At 46.1% G+C, this 21,579-nt stretch overlaps 1 protein-coding gene across 2 annotated transcripts; it reads left to right on the top strand.

Moving 5' to 3' along the window:
• Positions 1-7,988: 7,988 nt before the first annotated feature.
• On the top strand, positions 7,989-20,944 carry LOC128102374 (1,25-dihydroxyvitamin D(3) 24-hydroxylase, mitochondrial). 2 transcript variants are annotated; one of them, XM_052726083.1, is made up of 11 exons: positions 7,989-8,246; positions 8,392-8,582; positions 9,364-9,457; positions 11,462-11,558; positions 12,842-12,933; positions 13,850-13,961; positions 15,369-15,514; positions 18,744-18,910; positions 19,880-19,958; positions 20,533-20,730; positions 20,831-20,944. In XM_052726083.1, exons 1-11 carry the CDS (start codon positions 7,989-7,991, stop codon positions 20,939-20,941), a joined length of 1,545 nt encoding a protein of 514 aa, XP_052582043.1. In that variant the 3' UTR covers positions 20,942-20,944. The 2 variants fall into 2 exon arrangements, with proteins under 2 accessions (XP_052582043.1, XP_052582045.1); XM_052726085.1 differs by lacking the exon at positions 20,533-20,730.
• Positions 20,945-21,579: the final 635 nt, after the last annotated feature.

The raw sequence follows: 21,579 nt of genomic DNA, 5'->3' as shown, positions 1-21,579 counted from the left end.
AGTAACTCTTTTGACAATGAATTCATTCAAAAACACCCCCCACCCCTGCATGACTTTATTAGAGATAGCTTTATCCACACTTGGAATAAAAGTATTGACTGACCAACATGACCTCCTTCTGCTCAGAAACCATTAAGCGAGTGCTCATGCCAATGGACTCCATGAAGACAAAGGCCGTGTTTCACCTGAACTTTTAATTGTTCGTCTTGCCTACCTGTGGATGCACATGTAATGACCTCCAGTGTTGCCAATGAGGGAACTGGGCTCAGAGAAGCCAAACATCTTCCCAGGCCCACACAGCCAGTGAGGAGCGGAGTCACGGTTTCAATCCAACCTGATGAGGCCCAAACTATTCTTTTTGTTGCGTAAAACTGCTTTTTTCTGTGCATCCTCAGGGTTTACCAATCACTTCCTCAGAAAACAAAGGATGTATTGTTCCTAAACTCTCTGGGTTTTGATGAGGAATGAGGAAATAATCAAGTCATCAATTGCCTATTATTTGCTTATTAGGTGCTATTCAACATAAATAGCGTTGTGTCATGGGTTACAGGAGGTAGAATCAACAAAAAGGCAGGAGCTTACAAACTTGAGGAGACTTAAGTAATTGGCCTGAAAAACAGGAGATTACGGTTTAAATAATCTGGGAGCCCGTTTCCTATAGTTATGAATATCGTGGGCAGTCAGATTCATGCCAAGGGCCTGTTCCTGTGGATTTCTGAAAATTCCTGTGGAATAAGTGTGATTTTAGGAAACATCGCTGTGGTTTCAAGATACGGTGACTCTGGCGCATGCGTTGTTACGTTGTTACATGGCTGAGCACAGGTGACTCTGGTGTGTGTGTTCGTTGTTACATGGCTGAGCACAGGTGACTCTGGTGTGTGTGTTCGTTGTTACATGGCTGAGCACAGGTGACTCTGGTGTGTGTGTTCATTGTTACATGGCTGAGCACAGGTGACTCTGGTGTGTGTGTGTGTGTTGTTACATGGCTGAGCACAGGTGACTCTGGTGTGTGTGTTGTTACATGGCTGAGCACAGGTGACTCTGGTGTGTGTGTGTGTGTTGTTACATGGCTGAGCACAGGTGACTCTGGTGTGTGTGTGTGTTGTTACATGGCTGAGCACAGGTGACTCTGGTGTGTGTGTGTGTTGTTACATGGCTGAGCTTAGATTTGCCCTCACTGGGACTTCTGTGCTGGTCTCCTTCAACGTAATTCAGTTGTACAGTTTACTGAATGAAAACGACGTGATTTCAGCAGCTTGGAGGCCCAGGCGACATGCTGCAGGTTTGAACAGACAATTCGGTGAGACCCTGTCTCAAAACAGTTGGAGATCTGGAGAGGTAGTTCAGCGGTAGAGCACTGCTCTAGTGTACACCAGGCCGTGCATTCACTCTCCAGCACCACAAGCACAAATTACAACTGTTTAATTGGGCACAGAAATAATGATGGAAACACCTGCCTTCTGTGTAGCTTCAGAGAACTGGGCATGCGACAGACACATGGACACTACAAGGGAAGTGCCTGCCTGCCTCACTTTGCTGAGGACTTTATCTGCAGTGTCCTCACAGGAGCCTTGGCGACTACTGCCCCATTTCTGCGATGTTTGAGTTAGGCCGTGGACTTGGTTCCAACACTCTTTCCTCAAGAAACGAAAAGTCAGGCCTCTGAGTTTCCACAATCAAAAAATGGATCTGAAACTCTCACCCTACATCAGTCAAAGCTTGAAGCTTGAAGCTGTATTGCCAATCCATATATCTGAAAGGGTTTTGTATATCCTGGTATGGAGGATCAAACCTTTGCCCTCCAACAGGCTCCATAACACACACACACACACACACACACACACACACACACACACACACACAGAGTCAAGTGTGGTTGCATAGTAGTAACAAAGGGTATTGGGGTCCAGCCCCTAATAGTCTATCCCCAGAGTTTCCAGAAGAGATGCTAACTAATGGGAGAAATAATCTTAGGGAATGAATCTAAGTCCACTGAGCTCTTTAGTCCATTCACTTTATTCTTCTGAGACAAAATTTGCCACTTCTCTCTGGGAACTAGTCTACATACCTTACAAGCAGCAACTCTTTTTACAATACAAAGCAAGGCTTTCAAGATTCCCACAAGAGCAGTGATAGTCAGCTTCATTTGCAACCCAAAAGGGGAGTGAATAAAGGAGGTGGAGTCAATTAAGGGCTGGAAGCAGTTAATAAATCAGAAAGGGAACTTATGTGCTCAAACTGTATTCTTGGAAGTGGTTAGGTGAAATGTTAAGAGTTCATCATGAACTTGTTCAAACTACAATCTTAGAAGTGGTTAGGTAGAAGAATCTATGAGTCACTAAAATAAAACCGCCTTTTTTTCATATGTCACCATTTTCTGGCAGGGCAGGGGAAGAGCACTGGATAGCTTGGTAACTTACTTGCTTTACAGCTTGAAGCACCTGGTATGAAAAAGTCCTTTTGTTCTAAGTAAGTTGCTTGAGGGAAAGTCTAAAGGTGCCACTAGGGCTGTGAGAGAAAGAGGGGGTCTGAGATTAATTTGCACAGGAAGCAAAGCTATGTACCTAACATCCACCTGGCTAGGCTGTGTCTCCGTATGGATATGTACCTTAATTCAGGAGACCAGCAGGTGGTCTGGAGAGCTTATTCTGTCTGCCATTTGTCCTTGGATGCTTTTGTCTGGAGCTGGCCCTGGCTTTGTGTGCTTGCTAAAGGAGATAATTGCAGAAGGCAGACATCTGAATTCTAATACTTAAAAGAAGAAGCAGAAAGTCTTGCCTTCGTGACTGTATCCAAACACCTTAGTTGTGTATGCCCAAAGAATAATCAATCCACACTGTTTAGAAGTTGTTAGGAAAAGAATCAACTGGGGAAGCTATAATAGCATACATGAAATTCACAGCAGAAAACAGCTGGTATATTCAAAAAGCCAAATAACACCAGTACTCCTTGAGCCTTGGCTTCCTCTGGAGAAATCCATGACTTTTCCAGGTGATAGCTTTGCCACAGTCAGCTGAATTCCTACTTCATATTTCTACATCCTGTAGCATAGTAGAAAGGGTAGGGTCTAAATAATCTTTTCGGGACTCGGTTAGGACTTCCCAGAGCAATAGAGGTGGCCTGGGCCAGTCCTGGGAATGCAGTTGGCACTTAGGAGCCACTTCCAGATCTTTCGTTAGGAATTCCTGAGAGGATCCCTGGCTGCATGACTCACAGAGGCTATAAAATAAAGGAGGCATGAGGCCAAGGGAGAAGGGTGAGTTCCTGAGACTGTGTTCACCATAATCGTTTTGATGTTATGAACCTCTCCAAGGACTGATGAATGAATGTTCCACTCAATGGACTTTCAATGAGCTTCCTGCTTTCCACTGCCATCCAGGATAGCAATGACCGAGGACTCCAGTGTACATGAGACATAATCTTCCATGAAATAGGAATTTTCTTATTTACTTCTATGTATACACTAACTAATAATTTCCTGTACACCTGAGTATCTAGTTGGAATACATGAAGAAGTCCCGTACTAGCCAGGAGTGTGGCACATGAATTTAATCCCAGCACTCAAGAGGCAGAGGCAGGAAGATCTCTGTGAGTTCAAGACCAACCTGATCAACATAGCAAGTTCCAAGACATCCAGGGTGACATAGTGAGACCCTATCTCAAAAACAAAACAAACAAAAAGTCTAATACTAAACATCCTGTTATTGGTCATGGTCAAGGGAGAAACTAAGCAAAGGAAATTAGATTCAGGGATCTCATTCTTAAAGAAAAGGGGGAATATAGAAATGATAGGATGAAAGGGTAGATTACTGAATCCACCTTCAAACTAAAAAAGCAACTACTAGTCTCAAATATTTTATTTTTGTATATTGATACAAATCTAAGGTTATTTTTGTTACACTGTATATATGTTTCTACTCTTGTTTAAGATATTTTTGTATATTGTTAAAAAATTTAAGGTTATTTTTGTTATGTTGTATTATATGTTTCTATTTCTTGCTTAAGGTATTGTACTTATGTAGCTCATTTAAAAATGTAATGTAAAGTTCTAGTCCTTGAAAGCTATTTAGGATAATAAGGAAATGCAGATTAGTAGAGTTAGTCATAGATAACAATCAAACTTATAGTCATGTTAAGTATGTTTTCAAGGTCAATAAAAGACATATTTTAAATAGACAGATGATCTTCAAACACTTCAGAGACATAGAGAATATAGGATTTTGATGTTTTAATAACATAAAGCTTTTCATGACAGTAAGGCACATCTGCTCTTGGCAGCACCAATTTACTTCAAAAAATGATGATGGACATCAAAGAATTTCCATATGGAGTTTGCTTTCATTTGTGGCAAAGTTAGCCACTGGGCAAGAAACTGCCCTTGCCTCAACTGCTGACAGTGTGCTGCCCAAAGTGGACACGCAGTACACAAAAGAAGACAACTGCCAAACTTTGCCAAGACAAGGTAGGACAGTCCTTCAAAATTCCTGCTTCACAGAAAACTCTGTCAGATATTCTAGGCCCGTAGGCTGAAGATGGATGCCAGTATTACAGAGAAACCTTGGGATGACTGTCCAGACAGTCAGATTTCTCTGTCATTTCTTAGTTTTGGAAGTTGCTTGCTCTGCACTTCCTGTTTACTCAGGTAGTATTATATCCTTCTCGGGTCTCTGATGTGGTTGAAGATTAGATAATTATAGTTACAGTTTTCCTTAGTTATAATAGAAAGTAAATTAAGTACAAAACTTTAGACTTATCAAAATAAGATAGATGATAGAGTGATTACTCCAATTTTTACAAATACAAATGGACTGGACATTGTGAATATAATTTTTTTTTTTTTTTTTTTTTTTTTTTTTTTTTTTTTTTTTTTTTGGTTTTTCGAGACAGGGTTTCTCTGTGTAGCTTTGCGCCTCTCCTGGAACTCGCTTTGGAGACCAGGCTGGCCTCGAACTCACAGAGATCCACCTGGCTCTGCCTCCCGAGTGCTGGGATTAAAGGCGTGCGCCACCACCGCCCGGCTGTGAATATAATTCTTAATTGATAATTGCTCTTATTGTATACAATTTTACTGTATTAGAGTTAAAGTCTTTCCTTTTTATTTAGACAAAAAGGGGGAAATGTGGAATATTTGTACACTGCGTGAAAATACTTTGCTGTGATTGGTGTAATAAAAAGCTGAATGGTCAATAGCTAGGCAGGAGTTACAGGTAGAACTTCCAGGGACAGAGAGGACTCTGGGAAAATGAAAGGTGGATTCACCAGCTGGGTGTGGAGGAAGCTGCATGAGCAGTATGGAGAGATGAGGTAACAAGCCACACAAAAAAATAGGTTAAAATAGATGGGTAAAGTTATAAGAGCTAGTGGGACAAGCCTAAGTTAAGGCCAAGCTTTCATAATTAATAATAAGTTTCTATGTCATTATTTGTGACCTGGCAGTCCCAAGGAGAAAGGACTGCTACAACTCCCAGGAAAATCTATTTCATCTGAAACCTGTCTCTTTCTTGAGCACAAGGGAGTGCGTGCACGCGTGTGTACACACACACACACACACACACACGCACAAAGAATAACTCACTAGCTAAAATAACAAGACAATTGTCACACATCAGTCTTTACGTCATCCAGACACAGTCAGAAGAGATGGATGAAACAAATTCTCCCTCTAGGGATGTACTTTCCATCAAATCACCAACAGCACAAAAACCACTTGTACCACACTCTAGGCCAAATACCCAAAGGAAGAAAACATTCTGATCCCATCCTCCCTGGGAAAGACATGTCATTGAAGGAATATTTCCAATATTCTCACATATTCATGTTCAAGAAAAAGTGACATAATTAACTAGGTGGTGCTAGGCATGGTGGAATAAACCTGTCATCCCAGCACCCCTGGCGTGGAAGCAGGAAAATGAAGAGTGTGAGCCAGCCTAGGCTATGAGACTCTGTCTCAGGAAAGCGATAGACATGATGATGCACGTGGATGTCTACGCTGAAGAGTCAGGCTGGGTCAGAAACTGTTGGATGTGAATGCCACTGGGGCCACTAACGTCGACGGCAATGGGCAGGGTGTTTAATTCCTCAAGCATGGCGGGTGATGTTGTATTTGCTTTCACATTGAGCTGAGGTGAAATTTAAATAGATATGTTGATGCAAAATTCCTATTTTGTCACAAGCTCTCAAAAATATAAAATACGATGATACCTTCGTACAGTATATGGCTTACACTACATGACATATATATATACTATATATGTATAAGATGTATGCTTCATGGACACACAAAAGACTCTACATTTATAGCATGTGCTGTATGTACACTGCAGTGGAAATGTAAACAGGTCTAGTAGATTATATCTAAATTACTATATATGAGTAACAGCTGTTTTTTATTAACACTGACCTCCGAGGACGAATTTGAAATGATAATGTGGCAGCACAAATCACAAATCGGATTGCAAAAGATTTTTCAGCAACAGCAGATGTTTACAGAAGACTTCATAGGGGAAAAACTTGCTAGCGCTTGGGTCAGGTGACTGGAAAGCAGGGGGAGGAAGTCTGCCTCCTGCCTGGGTGCCGGTGGCTTTGCGTTGGATAAGCAAGAAACAGTATGAGTCACTTTGAACCAGCAAAGACCAATTTCCTTTCCAGAATTAGGAAAGTGAATTCTAGTCTAGCCAGCCACAAAAGCAGGATCGTGGACAGCTCTGCTTGCTTTCGGTGGACCTTAGTGGGGAATGGAGTTCGGAACTCCATTCTGTGGGTGCCTCTGCTCTGCACAGGGTGGGCGATTTGCTAGAGGGAAAGTCTTTGGGGAAGTGTGGGAAGCAATCCAAAGGAAACTGAGCCATCCATGCCCTCCTGCGCATTCCACAGTCTCCCGGGGAACTAACGCCACTGGCACCCTTTATTAATTATCAGCTGCGGACACACACCTATAGAACATGCATTGATTTATTCAGTTTCCTAACAACCCACCCTGAAGCATCTGGGAATCTGGTGAAGAAATTCTGCAAACAGCATTGGACCTTCCTGCCTAACTTAAGACCCACGGTCAGAAGGTCACAACCCTTCTTTTGATGTACCCTATACTAGTCTCAAGTCCTCTCCTCCTTCAGGCTCTCAAAAGGGCAACTTTCGTACAAAAGCAGTCCAGCTCAGGCTGCGAAAACCTGTCTCCCGGGATGTTGGAAGACGCGCGCTCTCCACTCGCTTGGCAGGCGCGGGCGGCCTTCCGGGCTGTCCTCGGGGACCTTGCCCGCCCTGCGTGGCGATTGTGCAAGCGCAGCTTCGGGCCGCTGCAAGGCCGGCTGCAGCCTGCAGGAGGGCAGGGAGGCGCGCTCGCTGCGCACCCGCTGAACCCTGGGCTCGACGCGCCTTTCCTGGGTTATCTCCGGGGTGGAGTCCACGGTGCGCCCGCCAGGCGAGCAGCGCATCGGTCACCCGAGGCCTGGGTGCCCTCACTCACCTTGCTGACTCCATCCTCTTCCCATTCCCGCCTCCCCCCCCGCCCCGCGTCCCTCCCAGCTTTGCCAGCAGGTCCCCCTCCGCCCTACTCAGCGTGCTCATTGGTCATCCAGGCATGCCTTGTCTCCATAAATACGAGGTCCCTGAGCCTAGGTGCTTGAGGAGGCACAGCAAGGTACATCAGACCCGGGAGCATCCCTTCTACCCTCCTTGACACCCTGTGGCTTCAGACCTTAGAAGTCGTATTTGCAGACCCACAGAGGACCAAACCTCGGCTGCTTTTCTCCAGCCCCTGTGGCTAGTTCAGGGCAGGCACCTGCGCCCCACGCCGCTGAACCTTGCAGCATCCCTGGGCGTCTGCCTCTTTGGAATCCCTCCTGCTCTGTACCACTCCACCACACGCGCGGGTTCTGTTTGCCTCTCTTCCCTAAATCGCCAAGACTTCAGAACCCAGCGGCACCTTCGAAACACTTCACCCCTTCCAGTCCCTGCTCCTCCTCGTGTCCCACGTGTCTCTTGCTACCATGAGCTGCCCCATTGACAAAAGGCGTTCCCTGATCGCCTTCCTGAGCCGGCTGCGCGACCTCGGGCAGCCCCCTAGACCCGTGACATCCAAGGCGTGCACTCCCCGCGCGCCAAAAGAGGTGCCCCTCTGCCCGCTGGTGACAAGTGGTCAGAGTCGGGACGCCACCTCCCTGCCTGGACCAACCAACTGGCCATTGCTAGGCAGTCTACTGGAGATTCTTTGGAAAGGTGGCCTGAAGAAACAGCATGACACGCTGGTAAATAATTCGTCACTCCCCTCTTCCCTGTTCCTTCCAGTCGGGGTGGTGAGGGGAGCTCAGGTGACCGGGCAGCAGCTCACGGAAGAAGCGCCTGGGGCACCAGAGGATGGGCGCTGATGGCATTAGGTCTGCCCCTCTGCAGGCAGAGTACCACAAGAAGTACGGCCAGATATTCCGGATGAAGCTGGGCTCCTTCGACTCGGTGCACCTGGGCTCGCCGAGGCTGCTGGAAGCGCTATACCGTACGGAGAGCGCATATCCTCAGAGACTGGAGATCAAACCCTGGAAAGCTTATCGTGACCACCGCAACGAGGGCTACGGGCTGCTGATCCTGTGAGTGCCCTCAGCAGGGTGGAGGCGGTGGGGGGCAGGACATACAGGGCAGTAGGGAAAGGGAGGTGGGTAGTTAGAGTTTCCTAGGGTTGGACTTTCCTTACACAGAACGAATACAGAAGCACCTGCTCTACTGAGCGCCGGTGCAATCCTCAAATTGTAGTGTAGAGCTGGGTCCCCCAAAGAGCCAAAACATGAGGGGATGCACACATACCTGCCGCACCACCAGGACATACCCAAAGCTCCAGTCTCCTTTTATTTGGGTTTCACCTTCCTGGTATCAGTTTAGGCAAGATCTAACCCTAATGTCAAACAAAGTGTTTTAACATTTACTTGGCAGCTTCATCCGTGTATAGAATGTCGCTTTCATCCCGCGTCTTCTCTTTGATCCCACTCCCGCTCCCGCTGAGACTCTCCTTGGTCCCAACAACTCCCTCCTGTTTTCATGTCGCTTCTGTTGGCGCTTATGATTCCCTGAGGTTGCTTGCGTGAGCATGGGTGGGATTATGTAGAGCACTGGCAACCCGTTGGAGCCTACACCTCTGTAGAAACCTGACTATCCCTTCCCCAGCAACCACTAACAGCCCTCAGCTTCCCAGGGAGCAGAGGGATGCTGTGAGGCCCTCTCGGTCGGTCCGTGATAGACAGCCGCGAATATTCACGGGATGCTAAGATTCCTGAGAATTTCCCAGGCGACCTTCAGGGTTAGTGTACTCCTGGTGCTCCGCAAATGGCTGCGGAGCTTCTTTCCTGGCGCCCTGAACACAATCCTTCTCCGCAGGGAAGGAAGAGAGTGGCAGAGGATCCGAAGCGCCTTCCAAAAGAAACTAATGAAGCCGGTGGAGATCATGAAGCTGGACAATAAGATCAATGAGGTTTGCGCGCTGGGGCAAGCTTTCCCCGGGCTCCCCAGGACAGAGAGCAGCTAATTAGGCTTTGGGTCCCCGCTCTAAAGCACAAAGAGAGAAGAATCATGCATCATGGATGATTCAGGAGGTTGCTGTTTCCCTCGATCCTCCACTCCATTCTCTTCCCCACCCCCAACTCATCTTCCTTTCTCTACTCCAAAGCCTCCTAACCCCCACGGAAGGAACAATTAGAAGCTGATTTTGCGGTTCCGCGGCCTTCCACCAGCTACTAGTGCGCACCGGCCTTGTTATTTAATTCTCCTAAGGTTTTAGAGCCCCTAATCCACACTGTTGCCGTGAGAATTAAGAGATGATGCTTGTAAAAGTCCTAGGCGCAACATTTGAGGGGCCTTTGCAGTCGGAATAGGTGCAGAGGCAAAGAATCTGGGGGTGGGAAGGGGCGCAGGGGGAGCACTCCTGTAGACCAGTCTTCTGAAAATGTAGAGGAATGGAATGGCATGATGTGTCCAGAGATTTCACATCCCATGCTCATGAATGATTCAGAAAAGATTCTGGACAATGGGCAAACCTTACCCTTAAGAACGACTATACCATGCTAAAGGATTTTAACATTAGGATCTTAACAACAGCATTTAGCCAACAGGGGGCCACGTGGCAGGCTTAAGTGTATAGTGACCTCTTTTTACTCTTGTTCACATTGGAGGTTGTTTTGAGTTTGACCTGGACCCAGATGGGCTCATACAGCATAGGTTTTGCAAGCTTAGGCACTCCTAGAAGCCAGATAATTAATATAACACAGTAATGCAAGCCCCAAGCAGGACGTTTAGCAAGCAACATAGTTAAGCCTTTTCTAGAGGGGACAGCTGCTCTGGATCCAGCTAGCTACTCTCATGTGGCGGTGTACACCCAGTGTCATCTTGTGGTAGCAATAGGGATAATGTTAATAAGACAGGTCATGGGAAATCCATACATGTGTGTGAACTTTCTTTGTTTTTTGTTTTTTCTTTTTCTTTTTTCTTTTTTCTTTTTTCTTTGAGACAAGCTGTCAAAGAAACTTCTGCTGGCCTGGAGTTTACTATGTAGACCAGGCTTGCTTCAAACTCATAGAGATCCATCTGCTTCTGCCTCCCAAGTGCTTGGGTTAAAGGTGAACCCCATCCTCAGCTTCTTTCTTTCTTCCTTTTTTCCTTTCTTATTTCCCTTGACTTCGTTTAAAAGCTAACAAATTCAAATTACCTTTAAAATGCATTACATAAGCAAGCTAAACATGCCCATGTGTTACCTGTCGGCCTTATGACCACTCCTCCTTGTCTCAGGTAGAGCTTGGCAGGTCATCCGTTATGTGGACAAGTGACTTAGTGACTTAGCATCTCTGTCTCTAAACTGTTTCTCATCTGTGAGTGGCAAATGGGAGCAACGGCTCCTGCCTTAGGAGGTAGCAGTGCAGATCAGCTAAGGTAACACACTCTGTAACCACGTGTGGCCCCAGGCACACTTCACACTTGAGTCACCTCGGGCTCTGGTTTTGAAGGTTGGCAGCTAGAGACCTTGTATGGCTGGCTGTCCCGAAGTTGCCGAGTTATCTACTGAGGGAGCTACGTCCAGAACTTGCAGGCAGATCCCTGGAAGCTCATTGGCCACCCAGGTCAGCCAAATTTCAGAACTCCGATTCAGTGAGAGACCCTGTCTCAAAAATTAGGATGTAGGGCAACCACTACCCTCCACACATGAGAACATTGGCACATGCCACCCCCACACAAATGTACATACATACATCTCTCACACACAAATATGTGAACACAAGACAATTTCCAGAAATACCCTTAAGACGAGCCTGAAGCTTGAATTTCAGTGACTACGGGAAGAGTTTAGGAAATGGCAAGACCTGGAGAAGGCAGTGTGTAATTAGTGCCAATCACCACCGGCAGTAGAGATATCCTCCTGAGCTTCAACTGTCTCTGTCCCTCTGGTGACATAAAACTTTGTCTTTCCTGGTTGCTTCCTTTTAAGGTCTTGGCTGATTTTATGGGAAGAATAGACGAGCTGTGTGATGAAGGAGGCCGCATCAAAGACTTGTACAGTGAACTGAACAAATGGTCATTTGAAAGTAAGTTGACTTGATGGTCTTGTTCACTTAAGTTTGCAAGAGATCTGGGGGATAAAGCGCAGCTCTGCTCACACTTCCATGGTGATAGATTGTCACTATCACAGCTAGGACAAAGCCACACAAACCCATTTGAGTTACGACTTGCACTGTGGGTTGTTTATGAAGTCATCCAACAAACACTTATTAAACAAATACTGTGTGCCAGGCACTGTTAGGTGCTAGGGACACAGACGGGAACAAAATGGGCCTTACATTTGGCTTCACAAAGCTACAATTCTAGAATGACATTTAAAGGCTAAGAAGGATCAGAAGCATGGACCTTGGTGAGAGGAGTCCTCTCCACTAAGGAGACGAAGGTCAGGTAAAGAGGAAGTTAGAGAGGCCTCTTTGGATGAGTGTTCCAGACAGTGGAGTCAGGAGTGCCAAGCCCCAGCCAGGCACAAGTGTGAAGGCTGTGGGGTCCGTTCTTAGCGTGTTAACTTAAGGCAAAACAAGAGCAGCTGCCCTCCCCTTGCCTCTGCACAGACAACAGGAAATAGACTCCTCTGCGGCCTTTCCATCAAGAAAGCAGAGAGAGTGCTGGGAGGAAACTCAGCGGAAGAAAGTTTGTGTGCAAGCGTGAGGGTCTGAGTTCAAATCTCCAGAACTCACACAAAATCAGACATAGGAACACAACACTAATCCCAGTGCTCCGATGGCAAGATGGGAGGCAAGGAGAGGGGACGCAGATATTATAGAATTCAAATTTTCTCTGTGTAAAAAGTTTCAAAGACTAAGAAATCTTATTTGAAAGTAGGTTGAACCTAAACATAATTATTAAATGGAAAACAGAACAGAGAAGCACCTGTCCTGTGCTAGCCCAGTGCCTGCCAGGTAGTGGGAACTTAGCCCCTAGCTCCTCCTTTCCCATCCCCTCTTCTCATGGCGGCTTTCAACATCCCGTGTTTGGCAGTAGAAGCCAATGACTACTCCAACACCACGGCTGAGTGACAGCAGCACAGACATCTGACCCAGGGAGTCACCTCTGTCCTCACCTCCCTGTGACTGATGTCAACAGTGTGTCTCTCACCAGAAGGATAGAAAGCTCATGGACCATTTCTCCTGGGAATGACATCTGGAGAGAAAAGCGAGTGTCCCTGCCCTCAGCTCTCACTCTGTGAAATTTTGTTTTCATTCTAGAAGAGACCACAATGTCATGAGACACAGAGCTCGGTCTTTAATAGTCAGCTAATCACAGACTCTGGCTACAACTGAATAACAGCAGTGATTATTTTCAATGACAGGTATCTGCCTTGTGTTATATGAGAAGAGATTTGGGCTCCTTCAGAAGGACGCAGAGGAAGAAGCTCTGACCTTCATTATGGCCATCAAGACGGTAAGCAGTCCCTCAGGACAGCTTAACAAAGGTTGTCTCCATGTCTCCCAAGGAGGAGTATACACACTTATGTATTTGAATAGCTAATTTATTTACTTTGATATCTATATATACATGTGTACCAATCACAAACATAAAAAAGCCCATATTTATCAGTTTAGGCCAAGTTATTTTACTACAGAAAATTATTCTAAATGTACTTAAGGTATCTCAATTAATGGTCAGTTGGTTAAAAGGTATCTTTTAAAGTTTCTGAATGTTTCAGATTTTACAGTTTTGAATGGTTTAAGTAATTTGAGATATCATAAGACACAGTGTAATTGATTTGGGATTAACTAAGGTTATGTGGCATCAGAAACTAGAGTCAATAGGTAAATTATAGTTTTTCTGTTCTTTCTTCTTCCTTTACAATTAGACCATTAAAAACTGGGACTGGTGGTACTAGCCTGTCATACCAGCTGCGTGGTGGAGGTGCTGAGGCAGGATAATTACAAGTTTGAAGCTGGTTTGGGCTAGAGTGAGTGCAAGGACAGGTTAGACAATTTAATGATACTTTGTCTCAAAATAAAACATACAACAAAATGAATACAGAGTAGCTCTATAGTGGATGCTTTTTAGTAACCACAAGGCCCTGAGTTTGATCCCCAATATAACCGTGTGTGTGTGTGGGGGTGTGTGTGTGTGTGTGTGTGTGTGTGTGTGTGTGTGTGTGTGTGTGTGTGAAGGGTCATGAGACCAATACTTTTTATTAAATACAAAAAACAAAGCCATCTTTGAAATGACTAAGAGAGCCGGTGGGCCTTTGAATCCCACACTTTGGAGATGCAGGAGTGGTCTGGTTTAGGCTCCTCCCCCTCCAAGAGAACACTGGCTTAGAGAGAGGAATCCAGGGTCCAAGTTCTTCTGTTTCTTCCAGATGATGAACACATTTGGAAAGATGATGGTGACCCCCGTGGAGCTGCACAAGAACCTCAACACCAAAGTGTGGCAGGCACACACTCTGGCCTGGGACACCATTTTCAGATCAGGTGAAAGGGCTCTCTTTCCCGCTGTCCACTACAATCCAGTTGCCCTGACCCTATGCCTAGGAGAGGCCTTGTGGGATCTTCCTGACTGAACCATCAAGGTCCTCCCATGGCATTGCTTCTACTCTCTACAGCTTCCCACACTCACGATCATGGGGGGAGGGACAGCGGGAGGCAGCGCTCTGTCGTCCTCTCTGCAAGCTGGAGGTGGCTGAGTTCATGTGTGGTGGCTTAGCCCTGTGTGTCACCACCTTTTCGTCCTTGATTCCCCCCTCTCTGAAATAATGAATGACAGTGCTTCCCACTTTGGTACAACTTTTAGTGTGCCTAGTAGAACATAAACATTGGGTATATATGACATTTTGGTGGTTAGGGCTATTTCTGCTCCATGATACCAGGGTGTTAGGAGTTGTGTATACGTTTAATCCTTACACAAACTTCCACAGTCAACTCTTCCAAGAGTCCCCAAGCAATGGTCCTGAGACACACTTAAGCTTTCCCAAGATGACAGACCAGGCCATGCTTCAGGACTAGGATGCCAACTGCACCACAGGCAGTCACCCTGCCTACCAGTTCCATGGTGATCTTAGTTTGGCATCTGCCTGCATAATGAATTGAAGTGAGGAAGACAGTTGTCTGGATGTGTTTCATAAATGCTACATGTTTTAAGTGTTACCAGTATTTCCAGGCACGGTACTTGTATATGTGTTTAGTAATATCTGGATCCAAGTTTGGAATATGCACATCAGGCCAGTTCTCATCCCCTCTCATGCTGATCCCTTCTGAGCATGGAGCTTTTATTCATCAAAATGTGACTACAGACCAAGAACACCTGCCCCAAAGCTTGATGGAAATGCATACTTCAAGACCATACACAGTGGTGCATGACTTTAGTACCAGCACTCTAGAGACAGAGACAGGCATATATCTGAGGCTGGCCTGGTCTACAAAACAAGTTTCAGATGTGCTAGGGCTACATAGTGAGTCCCAGTCTGAAGAAAGAGAAAAAGAAGACAGACAGACAGATACAGAGAGAGGAGAGAGGGAGAGGGAGAGGGAGAGGGAGAGGGAGAGGGAGAGGGAGAGGGAGAGGGAGAGGGAGAGGGAGAGAGAGAGAGAGAGAGAGAGAGAGAGAGAGAGAGAGAGAGAGAGAGAGAGAGAGAAACTGGCTTTAGGCTTCCCAATCCTTGATTCTGAATCAGCACTTTCGGAAGATGCCCAGGGGATCGTGAGAAGTCCATCCATGTTGGCCTTGACCAATCCTTGCCAGTGTATGGAGAATATTCACTAGATACCTATCTAGCAAATTCAGAGTCAATGTTCCTGAAAAGACTCAGTGTTGCAAGATTTTCTTGGGCTCTTTTCCTCATCCAAATTTTCAGGCTCTCTCCTTTCTCTCCTCTGTCACAGTAAAGCCTTGCATCGACAACCGTTTGGAGAAATATTCCCAGCAGCCTGACACAGATTTCCTTTGTGATATTTACCATCACAATCATCTCTCCAAGAAAGAACTGTACGCGGCTGTCACGGAGCTCCAGCTCGCTGCAGTGGAGACGGTGAGGGGAGTCTGGGACTTGGTTGGCTAAACAATGAGTTTTTAAGTAGCCATGGGAATCATTCTCTCCACCAGAATTACCCGAGTAGCTACAGCCTCACAAAAACCAGTAGTAAGCATCTCATAGTGAGCGCTGTGGGGGAACTCAAAGCATGGCCTCTTGGTGGTTAAGGGCATGGTAGGGACTTTGTGTGATAACATATGCTCCAATGATAACATACTGAGTAGGTTCTGGCCAGCACCATGGCAGATATCAGAACTGCCATAGGAATTTGGAAACAGTCAGGTACCCATGCTCTGGCTAGGTGACTTAAGTTTCCCAAGCAAAGATTGGAGAGAGAGAGCTCAGTTGGTAATGTACTGTCTGCGCATCCATGAGGACCTGATAGGAAAAAAGCCAGGTGAGGTGGCCCCTATGTGTAATGCCAGGTCTGGGGACATGGAGAAAGGAGGATGCCTGGGCCAGACAGACTAGCTAGTCCAGTGAGAGACCCTGCCTCAAAAAATAAGGTAGAGAATAGTTAAAGAAGACGCCTGATGTCAACCTCCAGCCTCCACATGCATGTAAATACATGTGTCCTGACATATGAACACACACACACACACACACACACACACACACAGAGTTGTCTTTTAGTAATGACTCAGACTATCCCCCACAGTGACTACCTGTGTCTGATCATATTTAAAATAAGATGAAATAAAAATTGGAATACAGTCCTCCAGACCAATAATACATTTAGTGCTTAAAAGTACAATCAAGATGAGCTTGGGATAGCTTGATTTTTATTTAAATGCAACATCTAGTGTGTAATACACCAGCGGATTCTCTTAGTAGATTCTCCATGCAGCCAGCCGCCTTCCATTCATGTCTTTTTTTTTTTTTTTTTTTTGAGACAGGGTTTCTCTATGTAGTTTTGCGCCTTTCCTGGAACTCGCTTTGTAGACCAGGCTGGCCTCGAACTCACAGAGATCCGCCTGGCTCTGCCTCTCGAGTGCTGGTATTAAAGGCGTGCGCCACCACCGCCTGGCTCCATTCATGTCTTATGCTGTCACTGGTGTGACACAGACTCCTCAAAGGCCCACATTCCGTGCACCTTAAAGTGTCCAGGCAGAAACCCTCCCAGTTGACTGCTTTTCTGCATTCCCCCTTTCATGGCGCTTCTTGAAGGAGAAAAGGCAGAGTTTCTGTATTGCAGACAACACCTCTCTTTCTGCCACTTGCTCCAGGAGATCGACAGAAGTGGTAATTGATCTGATCTCCCTTTCTGATTCAATGGCAGGCCTTTCCACAAAGCCACAAAGGCCATTGTTCTTCTGTTGGAAGGGAAGTGTGAATTCTGTGGCTGTGCTTTGTCTACAGCATCCTTCCAAGAACACAAAAGGGCACAGGGCACATGTAAGGTGGTCAACAAATGCTTACTGAGTAAATAGAGGATGAGAACTGCAGAGCACCTACTATGTGCCAGGCCCTTAAAAGTCCACTAGGAATGATAGGCAAAATCTTGTTCCTCATAGAACTGAAATGCCAGTGGGGAGGAGAGACAGCGGATGTGAACACACACACACACACACACACACACACACACACACACACACACACACACACACATCACTATTCAGATAGTGGTATACACCATGAAGGAACATTTTTTTTTTTTTTTTTTTTTTTTTTTGGTTTTTCGAGACAGGGTTTCTCTGTGTAGATTTGCGCCTTTCCTGGAACTCGCTTTGGAGACCAGGCTGGCCTCGAACTCACAGAGATCCGCCTGGCTCTGCCTCCCGAGTGCTGGGATTAAAGGCGTGCGCCACCACCGCCCGGCATGAAGGAACATTTTTAAAGCAAAGGAGTAAGCTGGCCAATTTATGCTTTGCCAAGTGAACTATGGCTGGTGGGTGGAGAGTGAACTTATGAGAGAGAAATTAGCAATGAGAGGCCAGTTAAGGAGATGGCGCCCTCCCTCCCGAGGTCATACCAGGACAGGCTGAGCCCTTGAGGTTTCCTAACCCACTTCCCCTGGAATGAAGCTCTGCAGTTTTCTGAAGGGCCCAGACAGTATACCCTGGCTGTGGTGAAAGCTGGTTACCCAGCCCCATGGAGCACTATTTGACACTTGTGGTGAGGCGCTTGCTGATAGGGTGATCCACCTGACCCATTTCTTTTTCAGTCCTGTTTATTCTGAAAGTCACATTGGGTGCATCAGAGAGGTTTGATTGCCTTTAATTTGGAGGCCACACCCTTTTCCTGTTCTGTAATGATGCCATCCACAGCTTATTTGCAGCTGAAGCCACTGACTCTATGACATGAAGAAGCCTGCCTGGGAGGCATGTTCTTCCAAAAATAATAAACACCAGTTGGCTCTGACCCATCTTGTACTCTGCTCATTAGTGTGAGTGGGTCATGGCACTCAGTCACAGCGTCTTGGTGTCTGCAGGGGGAGGACATGGCCACGGTGTTGAGGAGACCACTCCGTTTAAATCAGCTGAAGAACAGCCATGTGCCTCTGACTCCTGTGGTGGTTGCTCCTCAAACCTTCAGAAAAGACACCAAAGATACCCTTAAAAGGCCATCAGTCTTTGTCAGAAACAGTCTCTAGCTCCTTAGCATACTCAATTTGATGTTAGAATGTATCCCCTGCCCCCCCATCCTTTTTTTTTTTTTTTTTTTGCAGGGTGCCTCATTCTCCTATGAAGGCATTCTGCACATGGGTAAAACCCTGATAATGCCTTCTCATGTTCATGGTTAATTTAGGATGTGGCCAAAAGAACTTTTATTAGATTCCAGAGAGGCAATGTGTGATGCATTTAATTGCGTTGGGAAAATATCTTTGGAAAACCTCTCACTGGCATCACTAGAGCTTTTCTGTCCTTTCTTTACTCACTTTTACACCAAAATTTACTATTGAACAAGTTCTAGTTCCATTTTTATGTTGAGGCCACCAGGGAGTCACATTTAGGTCTGAGGGGGGAAAAGAGAGAGAACATCTTTGTATCTTGCTCCGGTTTCCCCCTAGTGGTGACATCTGATGTAGCAGTAAACTATACCACTACCCAGAAATGACCCCCAAGAGTCCCCAGATTTACCCAGCCTTTGTCAGCTGCACATGCAGCTGTTTGTACTCAAACAGTTGCATCCAACCTTAGTTCTAAACGTGACCATTTGTGTGCCTGGTGGCGGTTTGAGCCCAGTGATCGGCAGACTCTCTTATCTGCGGCCATTTGCCTTTCAGACAGCAAATAGCTTGATGTGGATTCTCTACAATCTATCCCGGAACCCCCAAGTGCAGCAGAGACTTCTTCTGGAAATCCAGAGCGTGTTGCCTGGGAACCAGGCACCACGGGCGGAGGATCTGAGAAGTATGCCCTACTTAAAGGCCTGTGTAAAAGAATCCATGAGGTAAGGACACACCTCTGAGCCCATACATGAGAAAGCGTTCTCTTTTGCTTTTTTTGGCAATACATGACATCACTAGAAAAGGATTCACTTAGAACATAAAAATGATACCTCAAAATGGTTCCCATCAAGATACCTCAAGATACCTCCCCTGGCTGATTATATGCATCTATTAAACTAAAGAGAAGGGCCTTGGGGTGTATCGATGTTTATATTACTCACTTTCCAAACCTTGTGGACCAATCCTACAGCTTGCCTCTCATGGATGCTGGTCCGTAGGAGGGAGTCATCTATGGTTGGGGAGTTGGAGATGAAGGCTGAGGAAGAAGGCACAGAGACAGACATCTCTGTCTTTTAGCCTCTGGCTCTTCCTGGGAAGTAAATCTCCAGCCTTTGGATCTCCTTTGTGGAGAGCAGCCAGCAGTAGAGCAGAAGAAATGCAGGCTTTGGTGAAGCATGGGATGCATGCAGATTGAACGGGACACAACAATTGGAGCCACTTGCCAGACTTACAGGGATTTAACTAATGTGATAAGAAACAAGAGACATACACATTGAGAAGGAGGGATTTCCTTTAAAAAAAACAACATAGTTCTTTGAGGATGCCATACAATATGTCTTGATCATATTCACTTCCCTCCCCCAACTCCACCCAGATCCATCCCCCTTCCTTAGTCACCCAACTTTGTGTCTGCCTTTTTCTGCCATCAGGTCTGATTTGTGTCACCATACCTTCTTGAGTGTGGAGGGAGGGCAGTTGATATGTCAGGGCTAATCCCTAAAGAAAACCTGGCTTTCCCCCTCCCAGCAGCTGTCAGCTGCCAATAGCCCCTCATGGTAAGAGAGAGGGTTTCCTCTCACCCGGACTGAACTCTGACAGACTTCTGCTTCCCATTCTGAGTCTATTCCTCACACCACACAGACACAGTGTGGTCTGGGGCCACCTTTACAACTCTGATTTTGGTTTTTCAGGCTTACCCCAAGTATACCGTTCACATCTCGGACTCTCGACAAACCGACAGTTCTGGGTGAATACACTTTACCCAAAGGAGTAAGTAGAATTCGCATATCTGTTCCTCAGCAAAGCTTGACAGGATTACACTTCCCAAGTGTTTGTCACAGGAGAGCATTCATTCTGGAGATCCATAGAAGGATTCACCCTCTTCATCTGAAAAATGGAGAGAGGAGGTGGTCATGAACACGGAACACAAAAATGTGGAGCTCTGGGGGCAGGGGGAGCGTTTCAGCAGGTCAGAGCTCTTGCTGCACAAGTATGAGGTTTGAATCCCCAACACTCGTGTAGAAAACCAGCTGTGGCTGTTTGGGCCAGCGTTGTTTGGGGCAGGCAGAGCAGGGTCAACGGGCCTGGCTAGCTGCCAGCTTAAATCCAGGTTCATTGACAGACCCGATCTCAAGGGACTGAGGTGGAGAGAGATAGAGGACATCAGGGGCCCTCCTCTTACCTCTGCATGTGCACGTGGGTACAAGTACTACCCCACACATATGCACATTTATCATTCTTTCACTAATATATGTCAAGCAATACAACCATCATTATTGTGTTTCCGTGAATTATTTTTGCTTCTGATTATCTAAAAGATCATCTCTTTCTGTGTGTTTTTTAGACGGTGTTAATGCTAAATACCCAGGTACTGGGTTCCAGTGAGGACAATTTTGAAGATTCCAAGCAGTTTAAACCTGAACGCTGGCTTCAGAAGGAGAAAAAGATCAATCCCTTTGCCCATCTCCCATTTGGCCTTGGGAAGAGGATGTGCATCGGGCGTCGACTGGCTGAGTTACAGCTCCACTTGGCTCTTTGCTGGGTAAAAGTCCTCACTGGGTTTCTACAACCACATTCTGGGCTATTCTACAAAGCAGGGGGAGAGAGAGTTAATTCTGCTTTTGGCTCAATGTGTGTTGCAGATCATTCAAAAATATAAGATCATGGCTACAGATGATGAGCCTGTTGAAATGCTGCATCTTGGCATCATGGTACCCAGCCGGGAGATACCCATTGCATTCTGTCCACGGTAGAATGCTGAGGTGAGTATTTGAGTCCCTGTTGCCCTCAGGTGCCTTACCTGACCGGGAGTGAGCCAAGTTTGGAAGTGTCTAGACTTATCTTTATTTTCTTCTTTCCTCCCTCCCTGCTTCTCTTCCTTCCTTCCTTCCTTTCTTTTATAAAGATTTTGTTTTGAGTGTGTGTGTGTGTGTGTGTGTGTGTGTGTGTGTGTGTGTGTGTGTGCCACAAGAGTGTGTGTACCCACAGAAGTTAGAAGAGGGCATCAGATCCCCTGGATCTGGAGTTATAGATGACACTGTGAGCTGCCCGAATGACATGGGTGCTGGGAACCAAACTCAGGTCCTTTGCAAGAGCGGCAAGTGCTCCTGACCATGAAGCCATCTCTCTAGCCCCACACAATACCTCTTTTTTAAAACTACTGAACTGTTTTCTTCCTTTTAACTTGGGCCCAAGTATGTTACTCAAGCCCTGTGCTAAGAAATCGCTTCTGTAGTAAACTCTGAGCTTTGTAAATGTGGTTGGTCCCTCCTAATACACATTACAATGAGCTCAAAACCAGTGATGTGACCAGAAGTGAGATGGAGAAACTATTGTCTGATGTGGACGGTGACACCCCCAGCCTGTGGCTTGACAGGCACATGTTCGTGCT

Source organism: Peromyscus californicus, unplaced genomic scaffold (assembly GCF_007827085.1).
Source record: "Peromyscus californicus insignis strain IS unplaced genomic scaffold, ASM782708v3 Scaffold_7__1_contigs__length_154581171, whole genome shotgun sequence".
Classification (NCBI taxonomy): domain Eukaryota; kingdom Metazoa; phylum Chordata; class Mammalia; order Rodentia; family Cricetidae; genus Peromyscus; species Peromyscus californicus.
Note: the sequence above shows the minus strand (reverse complement) of the source record. Positions and strands in the feature narration are given on the sequence as shown.